Here is a 22,989-nt window from a genome sequence, read left to right on the forward strand (position 1 = left end):
TGTACTCACCAGGTGCTTACTGTAATATTCCCAGAGTATAGAAACAACATTCAGATTAGTATCCCAGAGATCACACAATGTTAGGCAACATTGAACGTGCATCCGTAAATGTTCTTCCAAGACACCAGTCTAAAATGTTTGAGTCAGGAGATACAATCAAACAATAATTACATACGTTATATTTACTGAAAACACATAGATTTTGTGCATCATTATAATGGTCGCAAATAATATTTCACCAGGACTGCTCAGGAGGTTTTGAGATGGAGAATAGCTCTGTAGCATATTTTAGGAGCTTATTTCTATTTACAGCTTCACTGAATAGCACTTTAGAAATATCCTTCATCTGCTGAAAACAATGACAGGAGGAAGGATCATGATCTCTCCTTATGTTGCTAAATTTTAGAAAATCTAGGCATTAACCCCAATCAGGTATGAAGTATTTCATATCAGGAAGCATGAATTAGCACGTTTTTAGCCTAATTGGCACTGATGAAGTTATGGAAGGATTTTCTCACATATGCCTTGGATTTGGAAAACACAGAATCTTTACAGTGCAAAAGTAGGCCTTTCAGTCCACTGAGTCTGCACTGGCTCTCTGAAAGAGCATTTCACCTAGTCCCACTCCCCTGCTTTATCCCTTTGGGCTACAGAACTTTGCACTCTTCATAGTCTTGCACTTACTTTCTTTTCAGATAGCCACCCAATTCCTTTTTGAATACCTCAATTGAACTTGTCGCCACCGCCTCTCAGGAAGTTTGTTCCAGACTCAACCACCCTCTGGGTGAAAAAAATTTTCCTCACATCATTTTTATTCTTTTTGCCAATTATTTTGAATCTATGCCTCTAGTTCTTGATGTTCCCTTGAGTGAGAACAGTTTCTTATAATTTACCCTGTCCATACCCCTCAGGATCTTGAATACCTCTAACAAATCTCCTCTCAGCCTCCTTTCCTCCAAGGAAAACAGTCCCAACCTCTCCAAACTATCCTAACAGCTACAGTTCTTCATCCTGGTAATCATTCTTGTGAATCTCCTCTGTACTTTCTCCAATGCCTTCACATCCTTCCTCAAGTATGGCACCCAGAACTGGACGCAATACTCCAGATGAGGCCTAACTAGTGCCTTATACAAGTCCAACATGACATCTTTACTCTTGTACTCAATGCCCCTATTAACAAAGCCTAAGATACTATACGCTTTATTAACTGCTCTCTCAACATGCCCTGCCATCTTCAATGACTTATGCATATATACACCGAGGTCCTTCTGTTCCTGCACCTTCTTTAGAGTTTCTCCCTTTATTTTATCCTGCCTCCAGAAGGGCTTGGATAGATTGGTAAGTTTGACATGTAAGATGTCATTTAATATAAAAAAGGGCAAAGCTATGACGTTGAGAAAGGATAATAAACAATGTTAATATTAGCTAAATGCAATAATTTTACAAGACAAGAGAGGGATTTCAGGATACTTGTGGATAGATCACTTAAATAGTGTGTAACAGCAGTGAAGAAAACAGAAAACTTCGCAGCCAGAAGCACAAATCTCAGGAAGTCATTTTGAGTTTATACAGACTGCTGGTTTAGCTCTACCTGGAACACCTGTGTACTGTTTTGATCAACTTATCATGGGAAAGCCAAAAAAGTCTTGCATTATATATCACTTTACAGTCAATGCAGTACTGTTGAAATCAATGTTGTAGTGTTGGAAAAGAGGCAGCCAATTTACAAACAGCAAGCTCCCACAAACAGCAACATGGGGGAGAATTGGTCGGGAGTGGGCGCGGAGCCGATCGCCACCCATTTTAAATGGGTGGGCCAATTAAGCACTACCTGTACGGGTGGGGGGAGAATCGGGGCCTGTGCTCTTTCACCCATGCGTGCGAAAGAGCGCAGAAATCTCCCTGAGGCACAGAGCTGCCTCAGGGAGATTAAGTTGAAATGAAACTTCAGGATAAAAAAGTTAAAAATTATTTACACATGCCCCCTCATGTGACATGTTTATCAAATGTTTAATAAATATTTATTAATTTAATAAACCCTTCATGAAATCTCATCCCGCCTTTGAATGAGGTTTCATGAAAAATGCGAAGGCCGTCTGGACTCTTTGCCTGCCCGCCAACCTTAAGGTTGGATGGGCAGCCCTGTCAAATTGTTAGTTGGTTTGTTAATGGCCTTAACAGGCCTTTGACAGTTTGGCGGGTGAGCAGCTGACTCCGCTGCACGCCCGCTGAATGAAAGATTGGAATGATGCGCGGTGACGTCGGGACACATGCCTGACATCACTGCGCATCATTTTACACGTCGGCGTGCAGGGGTGAAAATGCTGGCCATGGTAATGATGAGATGATCTGTTTTTTATGATGCTGAATGAGGAATATATATTGACCAGTACAATAGTACACAATGCCCTGATCTTCTTCATGACATCTTTTATATCCACCTGAGACAACAGACAGGGTCCTGATTTAACGTCCCATCAAAAGACGGCATCTCTGACAGCGCAGCACTCCCTCAGTGATGAAATGGACTGTCAGCCTAGAACTTTGTGCTGAAGTCCTGGCGTGGACTTGAAACATAACCTTCTGACTCAGAAGTGAGAGTGCTACCAACTGAACCACAGCTGAAATCCAAGAATTGATGCCTGGGATTTGTACCTGAATTATGCAAGACTATAGAACCGGAAATGTTTACACAGGAGAACAGAAGCCTGAGAGATAATTTTATAAAAGTACTCAAGATCCAAAAGAATATAAACAAGATGAATGTTGGAAGACTGAAGCCATTGCTTTCGATCTCCACTCCAAACTCCATTCCCTAGTTACTGACACCATCCCTCTCCCTGGCAGCTGTCTGAGATTCAACCAGTGTGTTCACAAGCTTGGTTTGACCCCGGAATGAGCTTCCAACCTCAGATGCATGTCATCAATATTTCCACCTATGTAACATTGCTTGAATTCGGCTCTGTCTTAGCTTATTTGCTTCTGAAACACTCATTCATGTCTCTGTTGCTTCTAGAATTAACTATTGGAACACACTCCTGACTGGTGTCCCACATTCCATCGTCTGTAAACTTGAAGTTATTCAAAACTCTGTTGCTGTGCCTTAACTTGCATCAAGTCCCGTTCGCTCATCATCCCGGTGGTCACTGGCCCACACTGGCTTGCAATCAAGCAACATCTTCATTTTAAAACTCTCATCCTTGTTTTGATATGCCTCCATAGACGTCCCCCGCCATCCCACCATGAGCACAATCTCTTCCAGCCCACAACCCTCTGAGATACCTGCACTCCTCTAATTCTGGCCTCTTGAACATCCCCGATTTTAATCAATCCATATTTGGAGGCCCTGCCTGAAGTTGCCAAGGTCCTAACTCTGGAATACCCTCCCGACACCTCTCCACCTCTCTACCTCACTTTCTTCCTTTAAAACACTCCTCAAAACCTACCTCTGACGAAGTTTTCGGTAACCCAACTTAATATTTCTTTATGTGGCTCAATGCCATATTTGGCTTTATAATGCTCCTGTGAAGCACCTTGGGATCTTTTTTCATGCTAAAGGCGCTATATAAATAAAGGTTGTTGCTGTTATTCAGTGCAGTGTTAGTCAACACATGCTATACATATTCTCAGCGCACAAAAAATTGATGTAGAAGAGAATATTCCTTCTCGGCCTCAAATCAGCACCTAATGCATTCAAAATAATGTTTAAATTAGTTTTGCATAATAGGCATGCTCAATAAACAGGAAGATTGCATTCTCACTATAGCGATCCAAATATTACAATTACATTCAACATTTGAACTGAAAAGCACACATAATAAACAGCTGAACTGGCTACACCCAGAATAACAGATTCAACTTCAGAACATTTTAATGTCGCAATCTAAACAAAACCAACCATGAAATAAAGAGGAAAACTGCAAATGTTGAAAATTTGAAATAAAATTGGGAAATACTAGAAATACAGAGTGGAATAACTGGCCATGAGTTTGCAATATGTTTTACTCTGTAACCAATTCTAACCACTGTGTACTGTGCCCAAAAGCTGTTTAATCATGTAAATTATTTAAATTCATCATTGAATATTTAAAGCTAAATCTAATTCCAGGTAAGAAGTCAACAAGCTGATGCACAAAGTCTACAATACATAACTAAGAAGTATAGTCAGCAGTTCTACATTATTCTGATGTCATTTTTCAGCTAGTACACATGGTAATTTCAACACGAGTACTTAAAAGTTGTTTTTGTATTATTTGAGCAAATATCGATACAGCACTGTACAATATTACTTCCATGCTAGAACATTGAATGGCTAGTTAATTTAGCTTCTTGACTGAGTACAAATTATGCAATAGATTCTGTGGGCTGTAGTTGGTGAAGAGGGATTTAAAGGGTTAAAATCTATGTTCTGTTTCTGTTATTATTCACTTACTCATTTACACTTTTAATATATTTGTTTGGTGTTTAAAGCCAAGTTAATTGTATCTTGCAGCTTGTCAAAGACAAGGAAGATCCAATGGAATATGAGATTGAAATCATGTATAAAGTTATTTGCCATTCATTATCCTTAACATACTACCATATTTCACCTAAATATTGGGTGTGAAGAAAATCTGCCAGGTCACAGGTTGTAAAGGCTCACTAATGGGAGTTGTCTAAAACAAAGTCAAAAATTTCTTGAGGGAAAAGGCTGAATGAACCCAAAAAGTATATTGAGAAAAGGCAGTGAACTCTGTCAATGTCCTGGCTGACATTTCCTCACAACCAGCATCACTAATGACAGCAATAAGAGCAAAATACTGCAGATGCTGGAGATCTGAAATAAAAACAAAAAGTGCTGGAAAAACTCAGCAGGTCTGGCAGCATGAGCGGAGAGAGAAACAGAGATAACGTTTCGAGTCCAATATGACTCCTCTTCAGAACAGTTTGGAAGACAAGTCAGATCGGACTTGAAATGCTAACTCTGTATCTCTCTCCACTGATGCTGCCAGACCTGTTTAGTCTTCCCAGCACTTCTTTGTTTTTAATATCATTAATGACAGCTTTATCAGTAATTCATCTAATGGGAGTTCATGGGATTTGCTGTGTACAAATTAGCTGCTGGGTGTGCTTGGATAACAAGAGACACTGGCACTTTATAAGTAATTTATTATTTGAAAAGTACTTTTGGACATTTCTGAAAGAAACAATAAGGTACAATTATACATGAAAACTATTTTGTTCATTCAAAGTGTAACATGTAAAAGGAATCAGGTTATGGAAAATACTTGCAAACTACATGGATCTGCATGCACCCAAGCTCAACAAAATATCCATATAGTAAACATGATACATATAATGAGAATCTTCTCCAGGGTTCTCCCAATTGGTCACCTTAACTTCATTGGAAAAAAAATGGATGTACAAGGTAATTGGAATTTTCACCAATTTTCCCCCAAAGTTGTGGCAACAACTCAGAGAATACATGAGGAAATTCCTGGTGATAATATTTGGACTTTATAAAATGAATATTCCACACAAGTGTTTTTACATACCTGATTATTTGAGGACAGTTTCAAAAGCTCTTCTGTAAAATGCCAATTGCTTTCAAACTGTTTCTGTAACACACAAATACATTAAAATGCATTAGCAGCTTCTGGAAATGTGAAATTAAGGTCTTTATTAGAGTATTAATCTGGCAGTACAATGGGTAAAGAACACCCTCTTTTCAACTCTGGATTGTGGATTTGAATCCAAACTAAGCCATGACACAAACATCTCCTCTTTCCTCACCAGTTGTAACAATCCAATGTGACTTGGTGAATCGCAATCTCATCACTCATATTGTACCGATTTGCAAGATTGAAGGCTTGACGTGGGAAATGGACAAAATTTATATTGGTGAAATAAAGATTATTCTTACAAAGTTGGACTACTTTTTTTTTAAGATTAATGGGACAATATTAATTATCTCAATTTTTTGTAGACAACTTATGGTGCTTTCAGGATACACTGGTAGCAACTCAGAACCAATACGCTCCTACCAGCTCCTTCCGCCAGATACTCAACCATCCATTGCTCTCTGGTCAGGGTGAGGAGCCAACTGCTGCACTATTACTGGGTACAAGGATGTAAATTGGGGGATTGGGGAAGGGGGACTTCTCCCTTGAGGAAAGCTCTGTCTCCAACTCAGGTGCCATATCAGAGATTGGGAATTCATTGTCTGAACAAATCTACTTTCAACTCTCCTGAGAATACAATACCATCATGTGCTTTTTGTTATGTTCATTTAACAGGAACAAATGGATAAAATACTTTTTATGTACTACAAGGCATTTGCACACATTAGCAAATTTTGATCTGAATCTCCTGTACTGCATAAATGTGATGTTACCCACATTTTCAATATAGTGACACAAACTCAAGAGTAACGTGTGCCACTGCACAACAGGTTTCAATCAAAACACAATGATCATTTGTAAAGGTCTGTCAGATAAAAAAATGTATAACACGCACATAAATATTGCACATAATCAAATGAGGGCCTGGGTAGAAGTTAATTTGCATTGGCCAGAAGTGTGAATGCTTCTGAACAGACAAAGAAACACTGACGTTGGACTATGCTATAAATTGAAAATACTTCCATCAGTAAACAAAGATTGAACAAAACTACTCATTTGCTTTGCAAGTGGACTGTAGGAAAAGTGAAGAGGACCATGGAGATATTCATTGGTTTTCACTGTATGGGATACGATATTCTTACCAGCTAAACAACTAAGAATGCAAATAAAAACAAAAATACCTGGAAAAACTCAGCAGGTCTGGCACCATCTGCGGAGAGGAGCACAGTTAACGTTTTGAGTCCATATGACTCTTCAACAGAACTAAGTAAAAATAGAAAAGAGGTGAAATATAAGCTGATTTAAGGAGGGGGGAGGGTAGAGCTGGATCGAGGGCCAGTAATAGGTGGACATAGCCAAAAGATGTCACAGACAAAAGGATAAAGAGGTGTTGAAGGTGGTGATATTATCTAAGGAATGTGCTAATTAAGGGTAGAAAGGAGGACAAGCAAGGTACAGATAACCCCGGTTGGGGTGGGGTGGGGTGAAGGAATCGAAATGGGCTAAAAGGTAGAGATAAAACAATGGATGGAAATATATTTTAAAATAATGGAAATAGGTGGGAAAAGAAAAATCTATATAAATTATTGGGAAAAAAGGGGGGGATTGGAAAGGGGGTGGGGATGGAGGAGAGAGTTCATGATCTAAGATTGTTGAACTCAATATTCAGTCCGGAAGGCCGTAAAGTGTCTAGTTGGAAGATGAGTTGCTGTTCCTCCAGTTTGCATTGAGCTTCACTGGAACAATGCAGCAGGCCAAGGACAGACATGCGGGCATGAGAGCAGGGTGGAGTATTGAAATGGCAAATGACAAGGAGGTCTGGGTCATGCTTGCGGACACATCAAAAGTGTTCTGCAAAGTCTGCATTTGGTCTCTCCAATGTAGAGGAAACCGCATTGGGAGCAACGAGTGCAGTAGACTAAATTGAGGGAAATGCAAGTGAAATGCTGCTTCACTTGAAAGGAGTGTTTGGGCCCTTGGATGGTGAGGAGAGGGGAAGTAAAGGGGCAGGTATTGCATCTTCTGCGGTTGCATGGGAAGGTGCCGTGGGAGCCGTGGGAGGGGGTTGAGGTATAGGGGTGATGGAGTGGACATGGGTGTCCCAGAGGGAATGATCCCTGCGGAATGCCACCGGGTGTTTGGTGGTGGCATCATGCTGGAGTTGGGGGAAATGGCGGAGGATGATCCTTTGACTGCGGAGGCTGGTGGGGTGATAAGTGAGGACAAGGGGGACCCTATCATGTTTCTGGGAGGGAGAGAAAGGTGTGAGGGCGGATGCGCGGGAGATGGGCCGGACATGGTTGAGGGCCCTGTCAACCACCGTGGGTGGAAAACCTCAGTTAAGGAAGAAGGAAGACATGTCAGAGGAACTGTTTTTGAAAGTGACATCGTCGGAACATATGCGACGGAGGCGAAGGAACTGAAAGAATGAGATGGAGTCCTTACAGGAAGCAGGGTGTGAGGAGCTGTAGTCGAGGTAGTTTTGGGAGTCAGTAGGCTTATAATGAATATTGGTGGACAGTCTATCACCAGAAATCGAGACAGAGAGGTCAAGGAAGGGAAGGGAAGTGTCAGAGATGGACCATGTGAAAATGATGGAGGGATGGAAATTGGAAGCAAAATTAATAAATTTTTCCAGGTCCAGATGAGAGCATGAAGCAGCACCGAAGCAATCATCGATGTACCGGAGAAAGAGTTGTGGGAGGGGTCTGTCTGCAAGCATGACCCAGACCTCCCTGCCGTTTGCCATTTCAATACTCCACCCTGCTCTCATGCCCACATGTCTGTCCTTGGCCTGCTGCATTGTTCCAGTGAAGCTCAACGCAAACTGGAGGAACAGCATCTCATCTTCCAACTAGACACTTTACAGCCTTCCGGACTGAATATTGAGTTCAACAATTTTAGGTCATGAACTCTCTCCTCCATACTCACCCCCTTTCCAATCTCCCCCCCTTTTTTTTCCAATAATTTATATAGATTTTTCTTTTCCCACCTATTTCCATTATTTTTAAATGTATTTCCATCCAATTTTTTATCTCTACCTTTTAGCACGTTTCAATTCCTTCACCCCACCCCACCCCCACTAGGGCTATCTGTACCTTGCTTGTCCTGCTTGCTACCCTTAATTAGCACATTCCTTAGATAATATCACCACCTTCAACACCTCTTTGTCCTTTTGTCTGTGACATCTTTTGGCTATCTCCACCTATCACTGGCCCTCTATCCAGCTCTACCCTCCCCCCACTTAAACCAGCTTATATTTCACCTCTTTTCTATTTTTACTTAGTTCTGTTGAAGAGTAATACGGACTTGAAACGTTAACTGTGTTCCTCTCCATAGATGCTGCCAGACCTGCTGAGTTTTTCCAGGTATTTTTGTTTTGGATTTCCAGCATCTGCAGTTTTTTGCTTTTATATAAGAATGCAAATTGTCATTTGGTAGTACAGAACTTGAATATTGTTAAAAAAAGAGACAGAGTCCACTTGCCAACCAATCAGCACTCTCTTCACATACATTATAAATTGTTGTTTTCCCATCATATTGGTATTCTTGCAAGTGTCCTGATGAGTGCAAGACAAAAAGCTTTGACATCTCTTTTTTTCAGCAAAACTAAGAATTTGTTCAAATCAGAAATAAAAATGCAGATACAACGTAAAGTTACTCTTATTCTGAATCACCAACAGAATATCACACTGAAGGACACCTAGAAGAACAAGGGCAGCGGATATATGAGAACACCACTTATAAGTTCCCGTCCAAGCCGCTCACCATCCTGACTTGGAAATATATCACCGTTCCTTCACTGTCACTGGCTCAAAATCCTGGAACTCCCTCCCTAACAACATTGTGGGTGTACCTGCAACACATGGACTGCAGTGGTTCAAGAAAGTGGCTCACCACTATCTTCTCAAGGGCTATTAGGGATCAGCAACAAATGCTGGCCTTTCCAGCATGCTCACATCCCATGAAAGAATTAAAAACTGAGTTTACAGATGCTCTTTCTCCCACAAAAGATATCGTCATTTTTCCTAACTGCCTCCAAACCACATACGAAACACTGCTACAGTAACAGCATAATAATATATAATGTGTACAACATAACCTGATTCTAACATTTTCAAAAGTAACTGTAAATGCTGTAAATACTCAGAAGTCAGGCAATTTCTGTGGGGAGGGAAATAGAGTTCACATTTCAGGTTATTGACCTTTCATCAGAACTGGAAAAAGTTGGACATGTAACCAGATTTAAGCACATACAGAGGCAGGGAAAGAGGATGGGGAGAGAGGGAAGGGAAGGGATGGTATGTGATAGGGTGGAAGGCAGTACTAGTGATTAAACGGCAAAAGAGATGATGGTGCAAGGCAAAAGGGGATGGATGCAACAAGTAAATAAACTAAAGATGCATCTAAAGGAACAGTAAATGGCAACAGCAGAATCATTACCTGCACCAAAAAAGGGAGCAGTGATTAAAGTCCAAATTTTTGAACGCGATGTTGTGTCCGGAAGGCTACAAGGTCCCGAATTGAAAAATAAGGTGTTGTTTCTTGAGCTTCTGCTCAGTTTCATTAGAACAGGGTAGGAGGCTACGGGCAGCAAAGCCAGAATAAAAGCGGGACAGTAAATTAAAATGGCCTGAAACTCAGGATCATGCTTGAGACCTGAATGCTAACGTTCCACTAAACTATCACACAGTCTGCTAGTAATCTCCACAGTGCAGAGGAGAACGCATTGTGAGCAACAAATACAAAATATTAAATTTAAAGATGCACAAGTAAATTACTGCTTCAACTGGAAGGAGTATTTGGGGCCCTGAACAATGTAAAGGGAAGAGGTGAAAGGATAGGTGCACTAACATAGGAAGGTACTGTTGGGAGAGGGGGTGGGTTACGGTGATGAGCAGGGTGTGGCTGAAGATATAGTCCTCTCCAAATTATGAAAGGGTGGGGAAGATGCATTTGGTGGTGGGGGAAAAATGCTGAAGGGTGCTCTGTGTTACACAGAGCCTGGTGGGGCGGACATTGAGAACAAGGGGAACCGTATCATGGTCCGCAGGGGAGGGAGGCAGTGAGGGGAAGAGGCAAGAGCAGAAGTGCATGAAATGGGATGGCCATAGGCAAAGGATCGACTGATCACTGCCAAGGGGGTTGAAGAAAAACAAAGATACATCAAAAGCACTGGTGAAAAAGACTACATTGTCAGAACAGATGCTCTGAAGACTGGGGAATTGCAAGAGTGGAAGAGATTCCTTACAGGAAGCAGCGTGGGAGGAATTGTAATCAAGGTAGCTGCGGGAGTCAGGGAGCTTATAGTAAATATCGATAAGCAGCCTATTGCCAGAAATGGAGACAGTAGGGTCAAGGAAAGGAAAGCAAAAGTCAGAGATGGGCCATGTGAAGATGAGGGAGGGGTGGAAATTGGAAGCAAAATTGATAAAGACAGTTAGGGTCAGGAAAAGGGAAAGGGTTGAAGTAGCGAACAGCGTCAGAAGCATGGTGAACGTAGTGGCAAGAAACTGGACAAGGGAAGAATTTGGACAAGGGAAGAATAAAATAGTCCACACAGGAAGAAATAAATCAATGGGTCCACCAGGGCAGTCATATATGTGGGTCCTGGAAAGGAAGCAGAAGCAAGTTGTGCAGAGTTAGGAAACTGAGGCTGGAAGCCACGGGAGGTAGATCCCCAAAGGAAGAGAGGTCAGTGACAGTCTGGGAAACAATGTACAGTGGTAGGGGTCATGGTTCGGGGAAGGTCGGAGGAGATGTCGGATAGTTGGCCCTTGACCCGTGTCCTATTTCCTACATTTCTGCTCTTGCCCCTTCCCCTCCCTTCCAGCGCAAGGGTAGGGCTCTGCTTCTCCAACAAAGGTTCTACTTTCAATATTCAACTTTCCACAAGTTGTTGTTTGTAACAACTATGGATTACCTTGATCAAGAACATGATAGCTCCCCTCCAACACAGAGCCTCATTATTCTGTATCTGAAGCCATGTGTTGAGCTTGGCTTACCTGACCATCCCACCAAAAGTAGTTACAACAGTTCAAGGAAAAAAGATAATTTGAAATCTAAAATTATTTTAAAAAACCCAATTCACAATTCACTCTTTACCTTCTCCTGCATAATTCCATTCCTATCAAACAGGTAAAGCATTGTAAGGTGGGTAACCAGCCACCAACTGAAACCCTGGGGATCCTTACAATGAATGGCATCACAAAGACGGGTTCCTTCCACACCAGCAGCTTCTTGCAGCAGATTTCTGAGGTGATTGTTGACGCAGCTCCAAAAATCCTACAATACAGAAAGAGAATTATTCATCTTCTACTGGCTTCCAACACAATAATTGCAGAAAGTGAAACCTGGCAACACATCAACTGAATGAAAATAATGAAATTCACCTCTTGAATAAAATTAATACAATATTACTTCACTGATGGCTCAATGGGTAAATATATCAACGAATAAAATAGCATAAGACTCATATTTCTAGATTGAGACTATGGAGTAAAGAGTTAACCAAACTATGGGAGCAATGAAGTTTATCAACATCAACTTAATCCTGAGATTGGTTTTGCCTCTGGAAGACATTCCTGGCTAATTTTATATGGTTCAGTTAACTTTTTCTCATCACTATTGAAACAACACATATCTAGATTGCTCTTCAGGAGGAAGTTATGATATGAGGAATACTGTTCAGCGTAGTTTAGTTCATTTATTGTTAGTAACAAAGACAGATTCACAAACCAAAGAAAGCACTAGTGCAGAAAGTGTGCAAGAGGGTGAGGAACTGAAACTGTCCACAACACTAAGGACCAAGGTTTGTGGATAAAAGATGCCAGACTTCAGCCAATTCTATTCATTCCACTTGGTATCAAGAAACAGCTGAGCGCACTGGATACAGCAAGGGCTATGGGCCCCAGAAATAGCGCAGCTGCAGTTCTGAAGACTTGAGCTCTACAAACCATGGCCCTAGACAAACTGTTCCAGTACAGCTACAAAACTGGCCAAAAAAGTGGTAAATTTCCTGTCGACAAAAAAGCAGGACAATTCAATCCAGCCAAATACCATCCCATCAATCTACCAACAAAGTGACAGAAGGTGTCATTGACAGAGTTATCAAGCAACAATCCTTCTCATTGTTTTTCTATTCGTGTGCAGAATGAATTCTGTTACATGCTCCAATATTAAGGCAATATGCAGATGTGTACTACCAGTAGAAAACAAAAAACTTACATAAAATATATATTTTAAAAAAGTTACTGTGGGTATAGAGGAAGAAGGAGGAATACCAACCTGAGCCACTGACATGCTAGTCCACAAAATACCAGATTTGCTGAGCTCAATTTTAAATTTATGATGGTGGCATTTGAACTCAATTCCTAGGTTTTAAGTTCAGTACCATATCCACTACTCTACTGTACATGAGAGGGACATTTGCTAGTTTTACGTGTAGCTTGTATTTTAATCATTTTCCAGGAGAAAAGTTGAATTGGTAGCAACGGTAGCAAAAGACAAGGATCTTTTGTTTTAATCTGACAAGCTCAAAATAGAAAGAACCAAGGAGGCTTAGCTTTTGAATTGATAGAAAATATGGAAAAGATAGCACTTATTTTTTCAGCTTATTGAATGTTTTGTGTACTTAAAATTGCTAGTGAGGAAAATAGCTCGGTAATTTCTTAACATCAACAAGCATAATCAGGCAGAGGTAAAATGTATCTGTAAATTTGAAGAGAGGTTGGCTCTTATGAACTGGAGGGGGAAAATCTGAAAGACACAGGGCCACATTTTGGCTACTAAGGCTGGTAGCTTAAGTTGGGAAATTGCCGGACTCGCCTCAGTAAAACGTGCCCCAAAACATACGATTTTCAATCCGGGGCCGGGTGTGGTATAGAGTCTGGCCCGTCAATCTCAAAATTAGAGCATAAGTGGCAATGGGGGAAGGAGAGTGCTGAGACAGCCTGGTTAGAAAGCCTGCCTCTATTCTCTGGGACTTTGATCCCATCGTTTTACAAGTTGCTCAGTCCTCTAGCCCTCACCATACCTATTCCCATGGCCCTCCATGCCGCCTCTGTAGTGTAACATCCGTTAGACAACCCTGCTGTGAGTTATGTGCCCTGTTTCACAGTCCCCTGCCATGCACAGGAATGCACCTCATTACAGCCTTGGTTTAAACGTGGACAAAAGAGCTGAACTCCCGAGGTGAGGTGAGAGTGACTAGCCTTGACATCAAGGCCGCATTTGACCGAGTGTGGCATCAAGGAGCCCTAGCAAAACTGGAGTCAACGGGGAAAAGGGGGAAAACTTTCCACTTGTTGGAGTTATACCTAACACAAAGGAAGATGGTTGTAGTTGTTGAAGGTCAGTCATCTCAGCTCCAGGACATCACTGCAGGAGTTCCTCAGGGTTGTGGACTTGGCCCAACCATCTTCAGCTGCTTTACCAATGACCTGCCTTCCATCATAAGGTCAGAAGTGGGGATGTTTGCCGATGATTGCACAATGTTCAGCACCATTCTCAACTCCTCAGATACTGAAGCAGTCCATGTCCAAATGCAGCAAGATCTGGACAATAACCAGGCTTGGGCTGACAAGTGGCAAGTAACATTTGCGCCACACAAGTGCCAGGCAATGACCATCTCCAACAAGATAGAATCTAACCATCGCCCCTTAACATTCAATGGCGTTAACATCACTGAATCCCCCGCCATCAACATCCAGGGGGGGTTACCATTGATCAGAAACTGAACTGGACTAGCCATACAAATACTGTGGCTACAACAGTAAGTCAGAGGCTTGGCATCCTGCGACGAGTAACTCACCTCCTGGCTGCCCAAAGCCTGACCACCATCTACAAGGCACAAGTCAGGAGTGTGATGGAATACTCCCCACTTGCCTGGATGAGTGCAGCTCCCACAACACTCAAGAAGCTTGACACTGTCCAGGACAAAGCAGCCCACTTGATTGGCACCACATCCACATTTACTCCCCACACTACCGATGCACAATATTAGCGGTGTATACCATCTACAAGGTGCACTGCAGGAGTTCACAAAGGCTCCTTCAACAGCACCTTCCAAACTCACGACCACTACCATTTGGAAGGACAAGAGCAGCACCACTTGGAAGCTCTCCTCCAAGTCGCTCACCATCCTGACTTGGAAATATATCACCGTTCCTTCACTGTCGCTGGGTCAAAATCCTGAAACTCACTTCCTAACAGCACTGTGGGTGTATCTACACCACATGGACTGCAGCAATTCTAGAAGGCAGCTCACTACCACCTTCACAGGAGCAACTGGGGATGGACAATAAATGCTGGCCCAGCCAGCGAAGCCCATATCCCATGAATAAATTAGAAAAATAATTCGCCCAACATCCACCATGGGCAGGCCTCAGGGGCTGTGTGGAAATCGAAAAAGTGAACTACTAACAATCTCATACAGCTTTCATTTCTACAAGCTTTATAATAAAAAAAAACCTCTCATTCGTAAAATCCATTCAAAGCTTTTAAATCTCAAGTGGTTAATCTCTTATAAAAACAAACAAACTTCCATTCAGATTGTACATAAAAAGCTGTGAATCCTTTAATAACATCTCTTTAAGTTGTCAATTAAACTGTGGACTCAGAATTCCCTACTGAAACAATATTAGATTTTGAAACTCAGCCAAGCATTCACAGTAAGATAATGATAGCCTTTGGGGAAATGTCAACAAAGAGCTCTACTGAAACTACTTCACCAGATGCTGCTTTTTTTCTGGCATATGTCAATCAAAGTACTCCAGCAGAGATTTTTTAAATGCTCACTGGCAATTGCAGCCTGCTTTTTTGAAATGTTAAAGAGCTAGAAAATTTTAAAACTCAGATCATGGCAGTTAGTGGCCTTATAGGCCTTATCTGGCCTTCAAGAATGTTTATGTCTTCTCCCACAATTCATGACTCCCACACTGCAGGTTCAGGCCCTTGCAACAGCCAAAATGAGGTCTGTTTGAGCTCAGCAATCCTACGTAAATGACAACCTACCCCCTTACCCTGCCGGCAAAAATGGGGGAGTACTTTTGCATCTGGGTCCTGCCTGCAATTTTTAAAGGTCAGCAGAGTCTTCCCAACTCTGTGAAAATCCAGCCTACAGTGTCCTTGTAAGTTAAGTGAATATTGAAGGGCAAACTACATGTGGGAGCTGGGGAAGAGAGTGTTGTGGTGAAGAGAAAATGGAATCCCAGGAGGGAGAATGACTGTTGAGGTAATTTTTGGGGAGGTAGTGGCATTTATTCCATGTACAGTTTTTTAAATTAAAAATCTATGAATTGTGAAGTAATAAACCGATTCACAATTTTTCAAGTAAATTGAAAGCAAATCTCACAATGCAAACAAAAGTGAATTGGGGAAACTTTCTGCAATTTGGAAGTATACACAGTTTTAAAACGTCCCTTAAGATAACCTCAAGGACTTTTGCTTTATTGTTTGGAGATCTGGGTTTGGAACAAAACGTTTCACAAAATCCATGGGCGGAATTTTCCGTGCCTGCTGGCATCGGATGTGTTCAGCAGTGTGAGCGGACAATATGGCGAAAAGGCCATAAATTGGTTTCACAAAGTCATGAAACCAGCTTGCAATCGTCCACGTTGTCCATCAATGGCGGGCTGCATTTCCTGCCGTCGGACGTCAGGAACCTCTCGTAAAGCATTTGCATATCATTAGAAGCCCAGCCTGCTGGAATCATCCGAACACAATGGCGTGCATGCGCTTGGCAGGCTGCACTTAGCTCAGGGCTCCAGGGTTTGTTTACCTACCTTGCTTCGGGCAGCACTTGCAGGCATCAGTGCCAGGCTTCGCAGACAGCACCATATCACTTTTAAGGGGGCTCACGGGCAGTTCTACCCACCAGAGGTGGCTTTTCAATGCTGCAAGGCTAGGGCTTGCTTAGGGAAGGGAGAAGAGTTGGCCTCAGGCAAGGGAAGAGGCTGCAGGGCGAGGGCTGTGCTGGGGAAGGAGGGTATCCCAGAGTGTGTGTTGGGGGGCACAAGTTCATCTGTGCAAGTGGCCTCAAGATGGTGAGGGCTGAGGAGGCAGTCTCCAGAGGAGCTGAGGCCAGATGGACATGTGTGGGTGTGTGTGAGAGAATGGATGGTGATATCCCTTGAGCTGGCAGTCAATGAGATGCCAGTGAATGTGTGGTGGGCTTGAGTGTGTGAGTTTAGAGTGATGAAATGGTTGCCTTAACTTGGCGGCATAGATGAGATCATTCGTCCTCTGTCTGCACTGGATGGCCAACCTCTTTTGTGCAGCACTGGCACTGTTTACCAATGCCACTGCCTACCAAGCCGGAGCGGTAATGTTGCTGCCCCTCCTGTGGCCAGAATGAGGGTAGAGGACCTCACAGCGACCTTCCACAGTGTCCAAAAGGTGCTCAAGGGATGCGTCACTGAACCCGGGGGATGCAGGCTTCTTGCATTTTGGGGCCATGTCTTCTTTGCAGCAGTCCTGGGTTGGAAGCACTGAGAGGTGTGCACATGGCTGTACTTTAAATGTGGCGCCCACCATGATGAAGCAGCGAGGTGATGGCATGGCAGGTGAATCAGAGTCCAGCCGCCATCAAAATGTCATATATCCCGGAAATGCATAATTAATGCTGCAGGATTGGGGTGATACGGCGTGAGAAGCCACCATTGCAGCTGGCGGGTCAAACATAATTTTCTCGCCAGCTACTGCACTTAGTAAAATTCTGGGACGATTCCGCACCATAGAAATGCCCTTCTGTTTTCAATATGTCGAATGTCTTTGGGATCAATCTTCCTTTAAAATTTTTTCAAAACCAGCTGCAGCAGCATAACTAAATCAGTGGTATTAACTAGCCCAAAAATCCTCTAACTATTAATGACTTAATAACGCTTAATAATATACTAACTGTTAACTTACTAACTCTTTCAACTTAACCCCTGCTCACCACAGATTCATAGACGTTTACAGCACAGAAGGAGACCATTCAGCCCATCATGTCCACACTGGTCAACAAAGATCTGACTACACTAATCCCATTTTCCAGCGCTTAGCCCAAAGCCCTGGAGGCTATGATGATGCAAGTTAATATCTAAATACTTCTTAAATGTTATGGGAGTTTCTGACTCAACCACCCTTTCAGGCAGTGAGTTCCAGACTCCCACCACCATCTGGCTGAAGAAATTTCTCCTCAACTCCCCTCTACTCTTACCTTAAATCTATGCCCCCTGGTTATTGACCTCTCTACTAATGGAAAAAGTGCCTTCCTATCCACCCTATCTATGTCCCTCAAAATCTTATACACCTCTATCAGGTCCCCTCTCATCCTTCACCGTGCTAAGGAAAACAACCCCAGCCTATCCAATATTTCCTCATAGCTCAGACCCTCCAGCCCAGGCAGGATCCTGGTAAATCTCCTCTGCACCCCCTCCAGTGCATTCACATCCTTCCTATAATGTGGTGACCAGAACCGCATACAGTGCTCCAATTGTGGTGTTTTATTCAGTTCCAGCATAACTTCCTGCTCTTGTATTCTACGCCTCAGCTAATAGAGACAAGTATCCCAAATGCCTTCATAACCACCTTATCTATCTACCCTGCTACCTTCAGGGATCTGTGGATATGTACACCAAGGTCCCTCTGATCTTCAGTACTTTCCAGGGTCCTACACTTCATAACGTAATCTCCTGCATTGTTAGCCCTCCCTAAGTGCACTACCTCACACTTTTCTAGGTTGAATTCCATTTGCCACTGCACCGCCCACCTGACCAGTCCATTGATATCCTCCTGCAGTTTAAGGCTATCCTCCCCACTATTTACCACCCTACCCATTTTCGTGTCATCTGCAAACTTCTTGATCATTTAAGTCCAAATAATTTACGTACATCACAAACAGCAAGGGCCCCAGCACCGAGAACTGCAGAACCCCATTGGAAACAGACTTCCAGTCACAGAAACATCCCTCTACCATCACCCTCTGCTTCTTGCTTCTCAGTCAATTTTGGATCCAGCGTGCCACTTTGCCTTGGATCCTATGGGCTCTTACTTTCTTGACTAGTCTACCGTGCGGGACCTTATCAAAAGCCTTGCTAAAGTCCATGCAGACCACATCAAATGCATTACCCTCATTAACACTCCTGGCTACCTTCTCAAAAAATTCGATCAAATTTGTCAAACACGACTCTCCCTTAACAAATCCATGCTGACTATCCCTGATTAATCCATGTCTCTCCAAGTGCAGATATATTCTGTCCCTCAGAATTCTTTCCAGTAACTTCCCCACACCAAGGGTAGACAGACTGACCTCTAATTTCCTGGTCCATCCCTTCCTCCCTGTGACCAAAGAGGATTTGAAAATTACTTCCAGGACCCTTGATATCTCTTCCCTTGCCTCCCTCAACAGCCTGGGATACATCTCATCTGGGCCTGTGGATTTATCCGCTTTTAAGGCTGCTAAACCCACCAGAACCTCCTCTCTCTCTCTATGTTAATTTCCTCTATTATATCACAGCCCTCCCTCCTGATATCTATACCTGCACCATCCTTTTCCATTGTGAAGGCCAAAGCAAAGTATTCATTGAGGACTGTACCCACGTCTTTCGGGCTCACACACACATTACCTCTATGTTCCCTAATTGGCCCTACTCTTTCCCTAGTTATTCTCTTGCTACTTTTTAAGTTCCGCTCTGCACTTTTTAGACTCCTCTAGGGATTCAACTGTATTGCGCCCTCAGTATTTGCCACAAGCTTCTCTTTTTTACTTAATCCTAACCTTTATGTCCCTTGACATCCAGGGTTCTCCGGACTTAGTCCCCCACTTTGCCTTTATGGGAGCATATTTGCCCTGTACTCTCACTATTTCCTCCTTGAATGCCTCCCACTGCTCTGACAAAGTTTTATCTGCAGGTAGCTGCTCCCAGTCCACTTGGGCCAAATTGCATCTCATCTTAGTAAACTTAGCCTTTCCCCAGTTTAGAACTTTTATTCCCGGTCTAACCTCATCCTTTTCTACAACTATCCTAAATCTAACTAAGTTATGGTCACTATCTCCAAAATGCTCCCCTACTGCCCAGGTTCATTTCCAAATATTAGATCCAGAACTACCCCCTTTCTTGTTGGGCTATGTACTAGTTAAAAAATTTCCCTTGGGTGCAACTTAAGAATTTTGCTCCCTCCCTACCTTGCACACTAAAACTACCGAAGTTAATATTTGGGTAGTTAAAATCTCCTACTATTACTGCCCTATTATTCTTACACTTCTCTGAAATTTGATAACTTATTCGATCCTCTATCTCTCCCTGACAGTTTGGGAGCCTACAATACACACCCAACAGTGTGTTTGCCCCTTTTGTGCTTTTTACTTCTACCCATATGGCCTCATTTGATGATCCTTCCAAGAAATCATCCCTCCTCACTGCTATAATTGATTCCTTGATCAATATTGCATCCCCCCCCCATCCTCTTCTATCCCCCTCTCTATCTCGCCTGAATACCCTATAAACAGGAAGGTTGAGCTGCCACTCCTGACCTTTTAGCCAAGTCTCGGTTATAGCCATGATATCATACTCCCATGTGCCTATCTGTGCCCTCAGCTTGTCCGTCTTATTTCCCAGGCTCCTTGCATTAAAATTTATTGCATTTAGCCTTGCTAAACTCACTTCTTTCTTATCTAGCCTATGTTTCCTCTGCCTTCCAGACTACTAGCATTTTAATTTCTAATTCCATCTCAGCTTCTCTCCCCTCTGAACTGCTTTTCAGGATCCCATCTCCCTGCCAATTTCGTTTAAATCTACCTGAACAGTATTAGCAAACCTCCCCACAAGGATGTTGGTCCCGTTCCTGTTCAGATGTAACCCGTCCAACTTGTACAGGTCCCACCTCCTCCAGTCCCAATGCCCCAGGAATCTAACGCCCTCCCTCCTGCACCATCTCTCCAGCCACGCATTCATCTGCTCTATCCTTCTGTTCATATACTCACTACTGCGTGGCACCAAGAGTAATCCAGATATTACTACCTTTGAAGTCCTGCTTTTCAATTTCCTACCTAACTCCCTAAAGTCAGCTTGCAGGACCTAATTTCTCTTTTCTTCCTACGTCATTTGTCCCAACATGGACCACGACCTCTGGCTGTTCACCCATCCCCTTCAGAATGCCCTGCAGCCGTTACGTGACATCCTTGACCCTGGCACCCAAGAGGCAACATACCATCCTGGAGTCATGTCTACGGACGCAGAAGCGCCTTTCCACTCCCCTCACTAACGAATCCCCTACCACTATTGCTCTTCCACACTTCCTCCCCCCCGCAGCTGGACCACCCAAAGTGCCATGGCCTTGACTCTGGTTGGCCTTCGCAGAGGAATCATCACTCTCACCATTTTCCAAGGCAGAAAAACGGTTTGCGAGTGAGATGCACTCAGGGGATTCCCTCACTACCTGCCCGGTCCCCTTCTTCTGTCTGGTGGTCACCTATTCCCTCTCTGCTTGCACTTCCTTCAGCTGCGGGGTGACCACATTCTGAAACGTGCTATCCACTAACCCCTCAGCCTCATGAATGCACCGTAGTGCCCCTAGCTGCCGTTCAAGCTCCAAAACCCGGAGCTCGAGTTGCTCCAGTCAGAGACTGCACACATGGTCATCCAGACCACCAGGAGCATCAAGGATTTCCCACATAGGGCAGGATGTGCAAATTTTGGGACTGAGCTCCCCAGATATACCTTAAATAAATAGAACCTGGACCCTTGCTTTTATTTTACCCTTACTCCTAATTAAGTATAGACTAGATGCTAGATCCTCTTGATAGGCTAGATCCTCTAGGTGTTACTGACTGCCTGTCCCAGGATCCTCCCCTTGTACTCTCTTCTAGGTCCTGCTGACTGCCTATCCCAGGGTCCTCCCCTCGCACTCACCACTTCTTGCCTCCAGCTTGACGCCTCTCTCAAAACTCGCGGCCTCTCCACTCATTACCTCCTTCCCAACGTTCCTGCTTGCTGCTTCCCTCCCCGACCCTCCCACTTGCTAGTTCCCTCACTAACCCTCCCCGCCCAACCCCTCCCCATGCTTGCCGCTTCCCTCTTCCAAATCCTTGCTTTGAGAAAGAGCTCGGCGGACAGTCAGCAAGAGGAAGGAAGCGAGCAAGGACGGGACAGGGGGCTGTAAGTGGGAGGGTCAGGGAGGGAAATAGCAAGTGACAGGGAAGTAGCAAAAGAGAGGATCGTGGAGAGAGGCGGCGGGCCATAGAGTCGGGGAGAGAGGCGGCGGGCCGGAGAGTCGGGGAGAGAGGCGGCGGGCCGGAGAGTCGGGGAGAGAGGCGGCGGGCCGGAGAGTCGGGGAGAGAGGCGGCGGGCCGGAGAGTCGGGGAGAGAGGCGGCGGGCCGGAGAGTCGGGGAGAGAGGCGGCGGGCCGGAGAGGCGGCAGGCCGGAGAGTCGGGGAGAGAGGCGGCGGGCCGGAGAGTCGGGGAGAGAGGCGGTAAATAGGAGGGTCGGCAAGTGGGCCACAGGAAGGACAAGTATTGGCACAGCTTTGGGCTCCAGGAATCGACACGAGTGGATTTTGAGTGTTAATTCCACCTGATTAATCATGTCAGGCTTGGTTCTCGTCCATTAATTTCCTGTCGTGGGAGAGTCCACTTGGGGTTGCTCACAGGGTAGAGTGGCAGTAAACCTCATTTACCCACGAGGATGTACATGGCCATAATAATTACTGGATTGTTGCACGGATGCACAGGCACACGGCTTAGAGGGAATACAAGCATCACCTACTGAGCAATAACCTGCTCATTGAAACTCAGTTCAGGTTCTGCCAGGTCCACTCAACTCCAGATCGCATGACTGCCTTGGCCCAAACATGAACACAATCCAGGACAAAGCATCCCAATCACTCGTCACCCCCTCCACTACCAGCTCAGTGTGTAACCTTGGCAGGACGCACAGAGGCAACTCGCCAAAGGTTCTTCAACAGCACCTCTGAAATATGTGACCTCTACCACCTAGAAGATCAAGGTCAGCAGGCACACATGGGAAAACAATCACTTCCAAGGCCCCCTCAAGTCACAGACCATTTTGACTTGGAAATATATTGCTGTTCCTTCACTGTCGCCACGTCCAAAAAGGCAGGTCATCAGGCAAAATGAGGTGTGTGTAATTATGTGAGATCCAATCTTTGGATTACACAGTCTACATTAGATCTGATAATTTAGGGAAATATAATCCAGTCGTCTCTGATAGTAAATCCAGACAACCAGTAAGAAAGCTTGAGGTATGAACTGCTGAGGTACCATTCTTTGAAATGCTACCGGCACTTCATGCAGGAGCAGCAAGGAAGCCAGGACAAGAAACATCAGCAAATGGGTAAAAATGTGGTGTAGAAAGCAAGGTTGTAGTATCTTAGGTAACTGAGATA

General features: G+C 43.8%; 1 protein-coding gene across 3 annotated transcripts in view; it reads right to left on the reverse strand.

Annotated features, from left to right (window-relative positions):
* mms22l (MMS22-like, DNA repair protein) overlaps window positions 1-22,989 on the reverse strand; it is a 154,939-nt gene that overhangs the window by 102,934 nt on the left and 29,016 nt on the right. For all 3 annotated transcript variants that reach the window (XM_041188858.1, XM_041188859.1, XM_041188857.1), the window contains exons 10-12: window positions 11,706-11,885; window positions 5,535-5,597; window positions 10-129 (exon numbers count right to left, since the gene is read on the reverse strand). In XM_041188858.1, coding sequence (XP_041044792.1) covers window positions 10-129; window positions 5,535-5,597; window positions 11,706-11,885 — 363 coding nt within the window. The remainder of the gene's footprint in view (window positions 1-9; window positions 130-5,534; window positions 5,598-11,705; window positions 11,886-22,989) is intronic.

The sequence above is a fragment of the Carcharodon carcharias genome, chromosome 5 (genome assembly GCF_017639515.1).
Source record: "Carcharodon carcharias isolate sCarCar2 chromosome 5, sCarCar2.pri, whole genome shotgun sequence".
Lineage (NCBI taxonomy): Eukaryota > Metazoa > Chordata > Chondrichthyes > Lamniformes > Lamnidae > Carcharodon > Carcharodon carcharias.